Genomic DNA, 15,878 nt, shown 5'->3' with positions numbered 1-15,878 from the left:
AATATTTTCCGAATATTTTCCGGAAATTTTTGAAGGTTGCTTAAAGCAGCATGCAAACTACACAGAAAAATGTGAAAACGCAGCTTTATTTGTACGGTTAGGCTTACCGTCCTCACTAATCCGTCGCGAAAACGGAGCTTTTCGAAAACGCTTTTCAAACCGGAGGAATTTGAAAACGCCAGCTTTGCGATTACGTGTGGACGGAAAACATTTTGAAAACGGAGCTTTTCGAAAACAACAGCGTCACGATGCTCCTGTGACTTTCCCACCGAGTCTTCCTAAAACACAAATCCAAAAGAACAGTGATTGTTGTGTTTTTAAATTTCTCCGTCGTAGGGTGGAGGGAAAACATTTTGATGCGTTTTCTATTCAGAGTGAAACCTCCGTTTTCAAATTCCTCCGGCGTAGTGTCGACGGGGTTTAAGGTTTTCGAACATCATCGATATCTTGTCGCACACACAGATGTGTTTTTTCGCACATGGTAACTATTCGGCCTTTAGCTTAGACTTGGTAACTATTCCTTTACGTTGGATTTGGACCAACGGCTTTTCAGATTTTGTTTAAACTCCGGCCCTTTTGTCTCACCGCACTAGGTTCGTTTGTAAGCCATTTTCGTTTAGGCCATTCCATCTTATTCCACACTGTAGATTGTGATCTTGCTTTGTCTCCTGTCTGCCTGATCAGCTTCGCAGTGTCCTCGATAGTGAAAGAATAAAGAATCTCCACCTCAAAGTCACTCTTTTGAAAATGCGCAAAGCTGGCAAATAGCATGGACAAATGGCGAAGAACATCTCTGGTGAATGCATAGCTGCAAAATGATACAGATATCTTAGAATTATATTATGTCAAGACACCAAGGAGAAAAAAGGTCATTTCCGGGAATTATCGAGCCCGGAGTTTTGGTGTTGCATGTTTTCATTTTCCGTGTTAAGTTGTTACCAGGTAAAAAGATCGGTACTATGAAAGCAATGACACCCTTGGAGTTCTCTTGCATTCGTTTCTCTGACTGTGTACAGTGATAATCGAAAGGTCTTCGTGTAATCTATCGAGTTTTCGAAAACGCCCGCATAACTCTTGCTCGCGTTCTGGCTAAAAGTGTTACTCAAGGTCCAAACTCCTCATTTCCAATCCCATCCCCAGATTCCGCGCGTTTTTGGTCAGCGGTGACCGAACGTTCGACGCTTTGGATTTCTTGGTGCTAGCCAAAAGGATTGCATCCCTGAGAACGAAGAGAGCACTTCTTAAATCCCACTTGCAAATCAGATCACTAGCCTTTGTTTCTTTTTCATTTAGAGTTAGCAAGATGTACGCCAGCTTGGATTTCAAGTGTCGTAAAAACATGAAGACGCGAACTGCCAATGGACGCGCTCTATAGCTATAAGCTTAAGAAAGTGCGCGTGGTTTCGATTTCGTCTTTAGTGGGTTGAGTGAGTCTTTTATATCAGGTACAAAGCACATATTAAATGCAAAACCAGGGTAACCTGGGATTACTTTTGGAAAACAATGGAAAACTGAACCACTTTAGCCCTTCATGAATACACGAGTTATATACGGCTAACGAAACGCTCACATAAGTTTGATTTAGCTTTTAACATTCAAGCATTGAAACACTAATTTACCCATTTTTTTTCGTTCGCTCGAAAAATCCACTCCTTGTAGCAAACACTACGGGAAAATAGAAAAAAATTCAGTTATATTCCTTGAAAATATAAACTGTATAGCTACTTACTCTGGTTGTTTGCTAGAATACATAATAATACAGCACTTGTGGCATTTAAGAGACAGTGAGAGCACGGTATCTCTCAGTCTTTCGTATTCTCTCTCATCAGCGAGGGATGGAAGATGTTGCAGTTGAATACAGGTCCTTTCATCAATCATCACGTCTGGTTGTAGGCACATCCTGCTTAAGGAATCTTTAGACATGGCTTGAGTGTTGCGCCTCTCATAGATCAGGACATTTTGACTTGTCTCCAGGAGATGTAGGAGGTCTTTATTCTGTGTGATTTTCTCGCTTCCGATGAAAATATACTGGTCTTGCTGTTCCTTCTGTTGAGTGTCACTGGTGCCTAAAGGGATATCGTATATAATTTTATTCTCGTCTATAATAATAATAATCATCATCATCATCATCATCATCATCGTCAACTTTATTTATTGAGGGTAGCACACGACAGTAATAACTGAAAAACCAGTGGCCCCCATATAAATATTTACAGAATAAAAAAGATGACGTGTTAAAAAGTCTCCATAGCCCTTTTTTGCGTCTCTCAGCCGGTGGAGCCTTGAAACGATATAATGATAATATAAATACGCGAGGTAACTAAAAATGTCAATGATATTCTTAATTTGTTATTGAAATCTTGTAGACATAACGAACGCAGATTACTTTTATGCTGTTGGCCCAATGCATTTATCTCTTCTCCTTTCGGTTTTGTTGTATTTCTTCAAGTTTTTCTACCATTGTTACATTTTAAAGTTCATTTAAATCATTAAAATTTCAGAAACGTAGGGTAGCCGTCGAAGAGTTTGCGACTCTTCTTATACATTCAGTACAGAGTGTAAGTAACAGGAAGAAGCTTAGATAGTCTCAGAAGGAGTAAACAGCTGCAAAAAATGAGAAAAAACTTTCACCAACCTTTGCATTCGACCGGTTGTTTATCCAGGAGAGCCTTTGCTAGTGTCTTCAGGCTAATATGTGCTCTTAGTCTGGTGCTGCGAGAAAGCTCCTCTCTTTTCATCTCTCCACTCAGGTCATATTCCAACACAAGGTCAAATCTAGCCCATGGAAAGTCCTCAGTTATAGCTAAACCATTAACGACGTAAACAGCTACGTTTGGGCCTTCCTCTTCAATTGTATTCACTTTCATGGCTGACTTGTATAACGTGGCCTGAATGCCGTGTAGCCCCGACAGTGTGTCCATGATTTCTTTGTTTATCTTCTCAGGGAAAGTGTAGGTGATGATAGCGGAGTTTACGTTTCTTGTCTCTTGTTCTTTGCTCCATCTTCCTACAATGTTGAGTAGCTTTGAAAGCTTGGGATGAAGAATCTTTTGCTGCTGAAACGTAAAATGTGTTTCCAAGAGATATCTACGTGTTGAATCCAGTGCTCCTTCTAACAAGTGGTCATACCTCTCCTGGGTTGAACTTAAGTAGGCTGAAAAGAAGAATGCATAAAAATTAGTAAATCGACTATATTGACTGTAAGTACCCATGTAGTTTCTTCCTATGCTAATAGCACCACAAAACTACACGGCATGTAGAAGAGACATATTCGCCTTCATGGCGATGTACTTGCTATTTTAAATGTGAATCCGAATCTGACAATCTGAATCTGTAAATAGTGTCCACAGTTAGTTTTTTTTAAGCTAAATACTCTGTGACACTTAAATTAAGTCTTTCATTCATTCATTCATTCATTCATTCATTCATTCATTCACAATTATATACCTATTTCATAAGGTGTTAGCACGGTTAATTAAAATAGATGTAGATAACCATGATTAATTTAAGTTGAGATAATTAACAGTGTAAATTTACCTTGCTGGAATGCAGAGAGATAAATTTCGCTGCTCAGAAAAAAGCTAAGGTACAAAGTGAAGATTGTTCAAATGTTTATAAAGGAACAGAAGAGCCCAAAAATCCAAATTGGCACAAATAAAAAATGATAGTTCTGGTCGTTTAGTATAGCAACTCAGTGGTTTCCAAGACTTCACTATTAGACCAACGCCGTGCGGCTACATTATCAGAGATCATCACGACTTTTCTACTAAACAAAGATATTTACTAATGGGAGCTGGTTAGTATTGCAAGCTTTCGCTTAAATTAGCTTTTCCACCCGAGAGCAGTTTACAATCTTAACTCATAGAGGTTTGACTGTCAATAACAACAGAGCATAGCTCCTCGTGTGAAGCTACACCTTACCTAGTACGGCTTCCAGACCACTTTGCATCAGAATATCAACAGATGAGACCAGTGCATGTAAGCACACAGTTAGACGATAAATCTGACTTTCCTTGCTGTCAGCATCTCCTTCCTTTACAGACATTTGGGCTTGTTTCAAAACGAATCTGGTATAGTCTGGATTTAAGTTTGATAACGTCTTGGTCTGTAGAATAACTCCATTTCCTTGAAGCCTGGACAGGAGCGGTTTTACGCGTCCTAACAGCTCGTCTAAAACTTCCTGAAACTCACCCGAAAGATCAACAGTTATAGTTTGGTCTTGACACTTCGAATCTGTTGTTTGTTTAGCGGAATTAGTTTTGTCGCCATCGAAGTCCTGTGCACTTGTGTCTGCAGTAAAAAGTGACGGCCGAACCTTTGCCGCCCTGACCACTTTTTCTAAAACAAAGAAATAAGCTTTTAATGGTTGCATAGAATACAGTTATTTTTCTTGCGCTTGTGCTTGCGCCGCTAGTGAAAACGAGGCTTAACCCAGGATTAAAAGTTAACCGAAGTATTAGTTTTCCCCCGCTCATGTTTTTGTGTAATTTGAGACCAAAGATCAAAACTGAAAGACAAACAATATATATAGAAAACCTCACCAAAAAGTTACAAAACTGAAATCAAAATTCTTGCTAATCCTGGGTTAGCTTAGTCGGACTTGGAACAATCCGGCCCTGAATTCCAGTTGAACCCCCTACTAAAATGGCTAGGCACGTGGTAACTCTTATATTTCGCTTAAAATTAATTTATTGTGAATAGAACGAAAACAAAATGTGCTAAACACAATAAGAATAATTTAAATGCAGATTTAAGCAGTTTATGGATCATTCATAAATTAATTTTCGGTTATAAGTTATATGCAACTTTATATATACTGATTGTAATAGTTCTCTCTTACTAGGTGGAGTGCATAGGCCATTCTTCGATGACTTCAAGGAGTCCGCTTTACCGTCCCTCAGTAAAAAGAAGTCTTCAATGCCACCAAAAGTTTGCGTAAAGGCAGAGGGTGTTGTTCTTTTTGGAAGTGAAAGTTTCTTTTGATCTTTGTACCCTGAGTCACCTTGTATCGCAATTTGACTGGTGGTCGTCGAACATGCGACCACGTTTGCTGGACTTTTAGGCGTGTTCAAAGCAACAGGTAAACTATTCCAGTTCTCGCCAGCGGCACACGTTTGCTTTCTTTCAATACATGTACCTTAAGAAGAAAGAACACCAATCACAAGAGAATTCAATTTAAACGGAAATTTATTTCAGGACATTCAATCCTGTGCTCGCACCATGAACTCTGTTTAATTGTTTAGTTTAGTTGGAAGGGAGATGACCTATATAGTTGAGGAGTTTATTTCTCAAAAGTTTTGTGCTTTACAATGTATTAATATTGAAAGAAGCAAACTGACGATGATGACACTTGGGACTTCAAAGATTGGCAAAGGCACAACAATTTTATAAGGTTTATCTTCCTGTTACCTGATTGTTTTTCTGCTTGACTTTCAGAAAGGGATACTCCTCTCGATAAACCTCCAGAAGTGTCATCGTCTAGAAAAAAGAGATAAAAAGTGAATTATAGATAAGATACATGCGTATGGTGCACTCGTATAGTTGCAGAATAAGTAAAGCTCACTGCGGTCCTAATTGACTTAACCCATTGCCCGGTCATTAGGGACTCTCGTGTTGACCTCAATTGAGCCACAAACCAATTGTAACTTAGAGAACGTTTAAATAATCGTCCCTCTCCAGCTTGTGCCCTTAACGCGTACTCAGTCTCAGCTCTGGCTAAGTGTAATTCGAGGTAGCTTACTACGGCGCTTACTACAGACCAAGGCGCCCGCGCTACGATTCCCTGCCAGACGTCAGTATTAGTCGCGCAGGCAAACAAGAATGCAGGTAGCCCTGTGAAAAAACGAATATGATAATGATAATGATAATGATAATATTTATACAGGGGGCGATCTCACATAAAGTAGTTTTCAGAACGGCCCTGTAAAAGCACTTGAAACGCGTTAAACAGCTCTGGAGCCTGTTTCTCGAAAGTCCCGGAAACTTTTCGGGCCCGAAAAGCCATTTTTAGCTCATCTGCATCTAAAAACGGAGAAGCGTATACGCTTGAAACTTCTTGTGTGAAGAGAACCACTGATCGTGTTAAGAATATGTAAATATGTGAATAAAACAGCTCTGTAATCCAGATATTGCTATGGCTTTCCGGGTGCGAAAAATTTTTGGGACCTTCGAGAAACGGGCCTCTGGATCGAAGCTACTTTAAGGGACGATGATGTTTCTGGCTAAAAATATGTTTTCATTGGGATTGATTTTTGCCATTACACTGAAACCCGTTAAACCGTAGACGCTAAAATATGTCTAGCTTGAATTGCTGAATTAAGAAGCAAGAAAAAAACCGAAAGAATAAACCGCAAAAAGCAAATGATTTAGTTTGGCGCTTTCGACCAACCAGTGAGTAAACAGAACAGGCACTGGATTTTCTGCATTGTCTTACTTTCAAAAACTTAACGTCCTCACCGTGAATGCCGCTTTTTTGAAACTTTTCCCTTGAATATGATAAGGTTTTGTGTCTGTCGAGTTGTCCAGCCTGTTCTTCTTTGTCTTTGCTCCATGATGAAAGCCTGTGCAGGTTTTTCTGGCAGTTCTCCATTTCTATTGTTGACATAGCTAGTGGGTTCCACGGTATTCCCAACTCTAGCTTTCCGTCCAAACATTCTTTTGATAAAATTAGCTTCTTTATTGCCAGCTGGACTAAAGTCGTGGAGTGACCTTTTTTCTTCTCTGACGACGTATTAGGCACTACAAAAAAGAAAAAAAACGCAAGGTGTTTTCATTTCAGAGAAGATATGACTAAGGCGCTCCAGGGGGCGGTAAGATGAGAGATCCTGGGAACGAGGTTGCGCTGCCTAAAGTATGTTGAATTAAAATATTGCATTTGTGAAAAAAACTATGTTCTTAATCTATCGACAACCTGTGATATTGTGCCACGGTTCATGCTCTATGGGGGTGGGGATATTTAGCCCCCCAAATCTTGAAGGAGACGCACTCCTGGCTTCTATTATTGAACGATCTTTGTGAGCCAGCAAACGTGAGCAAAAGCAGTTGGAAAACTCCGCGTTTTATTTCTTGACCTTTCGCTTCAGACTTTCACAGCGACGTATCCTGAGACTCAATATGCGTTTGTATGCACCACGTCTCTACGTTTCGCTTCAAAATTCTCTGAACTTAAGAACTTTTTAGCTACATACTGAACTAAAATACCCAGTTAAGTCAAAAATACTTGTTCATAAAAATGTCACGTGCGCGCGAAACTTGTTACATTTATCGAATTCTATCAGACTGAACCTGAACTCGGCTTGCTCAATTGTTCGAATTCATGTACTAACAAGCGCTCTTTTCATTTTTTGTCGGCACGTACACAAGACACGTCACCAGTCGCCGACATATTTTAAGAGTGATTTTCACCTGAGTGTTGAACGCAATTCGTATTTGGTTTGTTTTTAGCATTGCACCCTTAAGCGTGTGGTATAAGAAAAAAAACAATAGTGCTACTTTGCAATCCAATCAGAAATAAAACTAAAATCAGTTGTGGCTCGCTCGCACTCGTTTTCCCGCGCTTCGCGTCAGCTATATGTCTTTGACTCAAGTTTTGACTGGTTCACTGGATTGTCTGTATTTATCCTTTGCGGTTAAACCAGAATGATTTACAAGGCACTTATTTGAAACCTGCTTTGCTCTTGAATCAACAATACAATTTTCCTCACTGTTATTGGTGGATACTCTTAACAGTATAGCTTGACTATCGTATATTTTCTCAACCTTCTGCAAGTTATATGTGTAAGACTCACCAGGGAGAACCATCGCCAAATGCTCACTAAAGAGTAACTTTTCGTTTTCCCATATGTTTTGAACACACTGCTTTATCTTGCTTGGGGTCAGTGGTGGACTAGAACAAAATTCATTTGTTAAATGCGATTCTCAAACTTATAATTCACTAAGTTTAAACAAAGGAAATCATGACCGTGACAGTGTTTGTGTATCTGATCTTAATTAGCATTGATTTTTACGATTTTGTTTCACCGTTTTCTCCTTAGTTTTAGTTTCATTTCAGAAGATACATCAATCACTCAAGACAGCGTTTGGCCACACTTCCAATAAACCTCGAAGTTCGTCAAAAATACTCCGCTGCGCTCTCTTCTCGGTGTTTGGAAATGTGGTCAAACACGGTCTTTCGTGTTTGATATATTACTTAAAAGCGAAAGGTGTCATGCACAGTCACAGTCGTACTTCAAAGAAATGATTTCGTCACAAAAGGCTGAAAACAGTTTCCTGGGATAGTTCGAAAGAAAAGATAATTAAAAGGTGGATCAAAAGTTAATTCTTGATCAGAATTATCCAACTCTGTATAACGGCGAGGAATTGATGTCTTCGAGTATTTTCAAGAGACAAGGCTTAGCTAAATGTTTTAATCCGTTCACTGGTATTTGATTCCAATAACAGTTAGAGCGATTTTCAATTGAGTGTCGTAAAACCCAAAAGAGAATCAATTACTCACCAATTAGACTACTCAGGCAAGCTCAAACCGTAGTAAAACCAAATCCAAAACCAAAGTAATTGTCTGGTTACTTTCGACACCCAAATGAAGTGAAAACCGCTCTATGATAACAGCTAAATAAAGTTCTCAGTTAACTGATTAGTACCAGTTGATTTTCAGCTTGTTTGTAACATGTTCTATAAGACAACATACCTGTTTATCTCTGCCGATTGTTCAAAACTTTCCAAACTACTGATAAACTTCTTATTCATGCCGTGGTTAGCTGGGACAGTTGGAAGATGGGCTGGCGATTCCAATAACTGCTGTTCTTTCAGTAGATTGGAAGTACTTCGTTCATCCCCTTAACATGGAGAACTGGTTCAATTTGTGGCTCAACTTAATAAGGCAAAGTTGAACCCAAACGTTTAAGAGGTTAGCAGTAGATTATTTTACAGTTGTCTGTTCAATGACTTGGCCTTTGAATGGCAGCGAGGCTACAGGTGACCTCGTTTTGATAAAGACCTCACAGCTGTTGTTGTGTAAATCAAGTTGTTCTTTGCTAACTAGATGTCATATAAATGAGAAGAGCAGAGAAGTCTGCATCAAAGCAAGGCCACCTCCAGCCTCGCTTGCATTCATAGGCTAAGTAACTAAGCATACAACTGTAAAATGGCCTATTTACTGCGGTTTGCACAGGGAAAAAGCAATCTGAAACACTGCTGCAGAAACTCAGTCTGGACGCTAGCCCTTTGAAGGCTTAAATTATAGCTTTTTGAGGTCACCCTTTTGAACCCAATTTGAGACGCGCGGGTAACACTAATCACGGGATGAAATTGTTTGCAAAACATAATGCGGCTTATATGGTGGATTACATTATCCCTACTTTCTCAAAATTATTAATATCAATTTTATACAAAGGAAATCATGACCATGAAAGTGTTTGGATATCTGATCTTAATAAGAATAAATTTTTACGATTTTACTCTATTGATTTAGTTTCGATTGAGAAGATATATCAAGCACTCAAAACAGTGTTTTAACCGATTTCCAAACACCTTGAAGTTAGTCAAAAATACTCGCTGCGCGTCGTATTTTCAACTCTTTTTTTAAATGTGGTAAGACACGGTCACCCGTGTTTGATATATAACTGCCACAAAAGAGCACACGTGAGCTCAAAACAACAAGGAGTAGCTATCCTGTTTCAAACACGGACGAGTTAATAGCAGACCATTTCGATGTCCCTTTGGTTTAGAAGATTACCGTCATTCAGCTTGACAAAGTCAGTCTTCTTTATTTCATTGTTTTTCTCAGACGCTGTTAGTGATTCATCCAAGAAGGTTTCAACACCATCTTTAACCGGTTGCTGTTCAAGTAACTCCAATTTCTCCCCTAAAATACAATTAAAATCATTAGAGTTTACTTAGAGGAGCAGGCGCGTTTACGTTACAGAAAGGAAACTGCCACACCCGTGAACCTTGTCGTTAAGCGCCCGACCAAATTAACACCGACAGTTTTGGAACGTAATTCATGTTCAGTGATATCATAAAGAACAACAACAACAACAACAAAACTAACCTTCTGGATCAGTGTTTTCATGCAGTTTAAGCAATTGTTGTGTTTCTTCCACACAGAGTGACTTCTTCGAGGGAACCACCGGGCTAACGATGTCTTCTATTTCCTTGGCTTCATTTGTGAACTTATTCTGCGTACAAAAACAACTCAATCATATAACGATGTAGGTGCCGTCCTCATTACCCCGGATGAATTTGAAAACACAGCTTTATTTCTATATTTCTTTCTTTCTTCAAACCGGAGAAATTTGAAAACATTCGGCCTTTTGTTTTTGTGTGGACAGAAAACATTTAAAAAAAAAATGAGGTTTTCGAAAACGATGACCTCACGATAATCTTGTGAAACACAAATCCAAGAGCTTTGGAGGGCAATATGAAAGACTGATTCGTAGCCCGGAAAATTTGCCATCGTATGATATCGGCAGTTAGCATAAGTTGAAGCGGAAGCAGCTCAGAATTTATAGGCGATTCAGTACACAAGCAACGTGCACCGAAAGTCCTGTCCGATAGCCTGGGGTTCAGTGGTGGATTTTCCATCCGGGCGAGTGGATTCTGTCCTTCACTTGATCGATGGGCAAATGAGGTTTCTTGGGAAAATTGTTGAGAAAATTCATAGTTACAGGACTCCTTGAGTACAAGAGAAGAATTGTTTGGCGAGGCTAGTGAGAATGTTTTTCGGGCCGGTACATCATAATTAGATCTTGGCCCTGAAAATTTGTTTTCGTCGCACCCTGTACATATTTAAATGAATTCTAACAATATTATTAGTGTCGAGTCGACTCTTTTTAGAGGGCTGCTATGGAGTGAAGATAGCCCATATAGCGAATTACAACAGAGTAGTACAACCGATGCACACCTTGTTAAGGTAAAAATCTTGGTTGTCACATTCATTTGTAAGTATGAAGCTCACAATCAACTCTTTAATTATGTTATAATTTTTAGTGACATTTTTTTACCTCGTCCACTCTATCGTTGGGCATCATCTTAAAGAATATTTCTTTGTCTATGTGTCTTTTTTCCTCTTTACTTCTCAAATCATAAGGCGCTTGATGATCTATTCTGTAAATGAAGCGTAGTATTCATTAAAAAAAAAAACGCTATTTCCGTTGTTAACCCATTCTAGGTTCTCAGATTTATCCGAAATAAGCGCTCTAACAATAGAAAAATATCGTAGAATGAAAAACAATGCGGAATCTCTTCATTGTTTGAGCGTTTATTTAATTTCAGAAGTGTTTGCTAAGACGTTGCCATAGTTGAGAGCGTACAGGACACTCCTTCGAAGTTTATACTATAATCTCTTGGTCAGTTCACTGAATAGGGGCTCGATTAAGCCGGAACGAGAGGAAGGGGAGTCGATGAGAGTTCGAAAGACTTGCTATCGTTTGCCCACCAAATATTATACACTCTCATGGGCTCTTGCGCAATCTCACCAAAATTGCAGCGAGCCTTCTGATATTTTTGAGACACTTGACGAGGGTTTTTCGCTGCTTGTTTTATCTCGCTTCGTTTAACCGTTCATAATCACCACTGAAAGACGATGAGCCTGTCGTTCCGGTTCAACTCTTACCTCGATTTTGGTCATTTTGGTCACAAATAGGGTATGGTTTTTGCTCAGTCTCTGGTCTTGAATTAAGTATGTTTTTAGAAGAAGCTACTTTTTCATCATTATCGACAAGACCATCAACAAAAGTCCTTCATAAATTATGTTTAGATCAACTGTGCCAGCCGCAACGGCCACAAATAGGGGATCGAATTTTCAGTGGTCAGGTCATAAATAGGGTAGGGAAAAACGCAGATTTTGGTCATAAATAGGGTAAGGGTTTTGGGAAGCGGGCCGCACACCCCACCCAATTTTTCTGGGAGCACCTCCCCAGGAAGTGGCATTACTAAGAAATCTCATAAATCTTTTTCAAGACTCTTTCGGTCCAGAAACTACTGACCTTAGAACATTTTCCTCATCTAAGAGATTGCCCTGGCTGTCCAGTATAAGAGGATCTTGAACAAGTTTGGTTTTTAATCTTGAAGATAAGTCACTGATTTTCGGAATCTTCTGGCGAATGGAATGAAGGTAGTCAGTACATTCCAGCTCTTCTAGTCTGTGTTGCGTGAGATCATCTGTAAGATGACAAAGCAGTATCCTTGCGTCATATTATAAAAAAAAATTTGCAGCAATAAACTTGACCAAACTGGTGGTTTTTTTTGTTTGTTGTTGTTTTTTATCCAAAATCGGGAAACAATAAAGATTAGCGAAAAAACTGAGCAACGACGTTTCGGTGTCATCCTGGCACCATTTTCAAGTTAAAAAATATTAGTGCGAAAAGTAAACTAATTTATACCAATGGTAGAGGCGCGAAATTGAATAAATTAAGATTAAGATAGCCGTTCAATGTTCATGTTCATTCCAATGAGGTGTCAAACACTGGTAATGAGTTCAGTGTCTGTTCAAAGCCTAAACAAATACTTTTGCGCGAATGGAGTCTGACTGTGTGTTAAGGCTCGGTTTCTTCTTGCGAATCCACAACATTTCGTGGATCAAGCAATCGAACTTTCCCTGACATTTCTTTAGGATCTTAAAGTTGTTAGTTAGGTCACCAACTGTATCAACTCGGTGTTCATTTTGAAGGTGTTTTCCGATGGCGGTAAATCGGTGTTCCTCAATGCGCTTGTAAAGATGACGGCTAGTGTAACCGACGTATTCTGCATCACACAGATCACATATATAGTTATAAACAACGCACTGTTGATTGATCAAAGGTGGTTTTGGCTCTTGTACTTTGAGATCATCGCCAATTTTACGGCTTCTGAACACCGGCTGTAGTTTGTGATCAAGTTTATTACTCATTACCAGTGTTTGACACCTCATTGGAATGAACATGAACATTGAACAGCTATCTTAATCTTAATTTATTCAATTTCGCACCTCTACCATTGGTATAAATTAGTTTACTTTTCGCACTTATATTTTTTAACTTGAAAATGGTGCCAGGATGACACCGAAACGTCGTTGCTCAGTTTTTTCGCTAATCTTTATTGTTAACTGTATTTCCAAATTTAATCTTATAAAAATCGGGAAAGCAAGTATAAAGCAAAACTGGAAATTTCTAGAGGAGAAAGCTAGAAAGGGGTGTGTTTGTATGTGTGTCTATGGTCGGTTATTCCACTTTGCTTTTGCTTATGTTCTTTTCGCTACTGTAAGAGATTGATATCTTTCATATCACTTGCCTAATATTTTTATCACCAGTGGCGTTTCTCCTTATCTAAAGTATACCGAGTCACTTTTCTTATTTTGTTCGATAATAAAACCTTGATGCCACGTCAGGAAATGTACTGCTCTCGTTTGACTACTTTAGTGAAGGGAAGTTTAACAAGCTCTACACAAATATTGCACACTCACCATGAATGTCTTCACTGGAATGTGTGAACTGTTCTTTATCCGTTGCCAAAGAGTTGATGACGTAATTCACAATCTCTTCTTCCAGATCAGACCACACGTCGAAACATACCACAGGGGAGTCTGGGTTAGAGCTTGGTACAATATCCTCACCAGTCCTTTCTGGGCTGTAAGGCTCTGGGCGTTCAGTGGAGCTTTTTATGTCTGTGATCTGTGACAGGTAATCGATGGGCTGTTTGTTGGACAGCTTAAAGGCAGTTTCTGTAAGATGATATTAGGCGTGATAAATTGGAGAACTAGGTAACTGAAAAACTTGTCCAAATACGCCTGGGTGGACTCTCATATGAAAAGGTCGGGGATGCTCGTCGTCTCAGGTGCAAATCAAGGATTCTGGCCTCACTTAAGGCGTTCATGACGAAGCGCCATTGGAGGAATAAAAAAATAAAATAAAAAAATAAAATAAACGCCACTATTTTTAGCTGTCATTCCGTTTCAAGTGGTTAGGTATCTTTTAGAGGTCAAATAAAGCTCCAGCCACGCACGTATTGGTCTCCTTTAGGGGTTTAAGTCAATTTTTCTTACGAGCATCCTCGACCTTACGATAGTCTCCGAGTCTTCCATCCCCCCCCCCCGCCCCCACCTCCCCTTTCAGCCTCCCCGGGCAAATATGACTCGATTTATGAAAACGTAGTCAAAGAAAAGGGCGTTCTTTTGCACCAAGCAAGCAACGCTCTTGGATTGTACTACTCCTAAAGGCTGAAAAATCACTTTAAGCGACCAAAAACAGAAAAGAAAAAGAATAATGCTAAAAGGAAGATAAGAGGAGTGGAGAAAAAAGACCGACTTTCCTTTAAGTTTTTATATCGTCTACTTGGGACATATGTCTCTGGAGGGAGCAACTGACGCTTGACAACTTGGGTGATTCTGAAATGTTCTTTAAAATGGTTTTCCTGAATCCAATCATGTAATATGGCAAGCCAGTTATTCTTGATGAAAGCGCCGATTTGGAACGATTCCCTGAATGACCCGAATTTTGCAACGCGCAGCTCTACATTTGTATAATACAGCACTGAGTAGCTCTCACGAACCAGCCAGTAAATTCGCTGATTTGTTTAAACTGTGTATATACCGCATATTCAAAACTTCCTATCTACCCTGATTTCTGAACACCTTTTTTCATTTAATTTTTAATGTTTCTTTTAGGAGAGAGGCGTGAAAAATATGTGCATGTATCTGTACTAGAGAACATCTGTCCTTTTGAACTGGTCATTATGGATCTAGGACAACGGGTACTGTAAAAAAATTGGGTCATTTTTCCTCCCTAAGTAAGCGCCCAAACAAGCTACATGACTGCATAATTGAAAAAGAGCTGTAGAAACTTCATTCAGTCCAAACTTTAGAAACTGAAAGTCAGAGTAGACAAGGCAGGGGTAAGGGTCTTTGATTCGTTGATTTTAGCTGTTGGCTCTCTAAGCTATCTAACTATTAATTTGATCATTGACTACTTTTTTAAAGAGCAGCTATAATGAAAACGCAGTTGTGTCCCATGCACTTTGATACATTTTTTCCTCCGCTCTCTGGAAAACGACAATGTGAAAAGACCTCCGTACGCATTCTTTACCGACAGTGAGGTTTTCGGTTTGTAACTAGGTTTCAACATTATTTTACGTCATATACACCGCTCGTGAGAAGAGAACCAGAAGTTTTATACCAAATCCCCCCCGCCCCCCATCCTGTTCTATTTTGTGGCGAAATAGGAATGGGTGGGGGGGGGGGGGGGTGTAAGTGAGAAAATACGCGCAAGATACTGAAAAATATAAGCAAGGCGGTTGATGTAAAAATGTAAACAATAAAACGCAAATGTCCGATTTTAGGGATCATACACTAAGCTAAACGCTAGCTGTAAGTAAAACTGCATTCGTAAGTCTTGTTTTCCTGAACTTTGTTTTCATTAGAGTGCCATTTCGTTCACTCACCCTTGCGCCAAGGAAGATGACGATTGTCATCTCTGACCCTTCCATTATGTGTATATGCATCTACATACTCTAAATGGCTCGGTATTGTGAGAAGCATTTGCAAGAGCATGTCTTTTCGATGCTGCAAAGCCTGCAAAATAAATAAACTACAATTCATAGCAACTGACACATTTGTCGCAATTGACAAAGTGAAGAATCAGAAAGAACCAAACAAATTGAATTAATTTCATGATAAAGCTTCAATAAAGAACTACGTTTTTCGAAAATAGCTACATCATTTCAGAGATCAATAAGCTTTAAGTCCGGTGAAAATAGCTTAATCTTATTCCAAACTGAATCGCAAGGTGTAATTTTTTTCAGCCAACTTTAAGATGGACGCAAGCTTGTTTAAAATTAGTTTTTTGGGGGAAGAAACACAGCAGAAAACTTACGTCTGTGAGATAGTCTATTCCAAGATACCGTGGCAT

General features: G+C 39.3%; 1 protein-coding gene across 1 annotated transcript in view; it reads right to left on the bottom strand.

The window, feature by feature from the left end:
• LOC110060247 (uncharacterized) overlaps positions 1-15,878 on the bottom strand; it is a 20,935-nt gene extending 5,057 nt beyond the window's left edge. The window contains exons 1-16 of the mRNA XM_089287405.1: positions 15,843-15,878; positions 15,412-15,541; positions 13,439-13,696; positions 11,985-12,159; positions 11,001-11,103; positions 10,049-10,175; positions 9,734-9,862; positions 8,687-8,834; positions 7,788-7,885; positions 6,457-6,738; positions 5,410-5,478; positions 4,841-5,137; positions 3,922-4,338; positions 2,636-3,154; positions 1,730-2,066; positions 586-808 (exon numbers count right to left, since the gene is read on the bottom strand). Of these exons, the coding sequence (XP_089143531.1) occupies positions 586-808; positions 1,730-2,066; positions 2,636-3,154; positions 3,922-4,338; positions 4,841-5,137; positions 5,410-5,478; positions 6,457-6,738; positions 7,788-7,885; positions 8,687-8,834; positions 9,734-9,862; positions 10,049-10,175; positions 11,001-11,103; positions 11,985-12,159; positions 13,439-13,696; positions 15,412-15,541; positions 15,843-15,878 (3,348 nt within the window). The remainder of the gene's footprint in view (positions 1-585; positions 809-1,729; positions 2,067-2,635; positions 3,155-3,921; positions 4,339-4,840; positions 5,138-5,409; positions 5,479-6,456; positions 6,739-7,787; positions 7,886-8,686; positions 8,835-9,733; positions 9,863-10,048; positions 10,176-11,000; positions 11,104-11,984; positions 12,160-13,438; positions 13,697-15,411; positions 15,542-15,842) is intronic.

The sequence above is a fragment of the Orbicella faveolata genome, unplaced genomic scaffold (assembly GCF_042242905.1).
Source record: "Orbicella faveolata isolate gen_17 unplaced genomic scaffold, um_ofav_v1 contig_14, whole genome shotgun sequence".
NCBI lineage: Eukaryota > Metazoa > Cnidaria > Anthozoa > Scleractinia > Merulinidae > Orbicella > Orbicella faveolata.
This window is presented reverse-complemented; position numbering and strand designations above follow the sequence as displayed.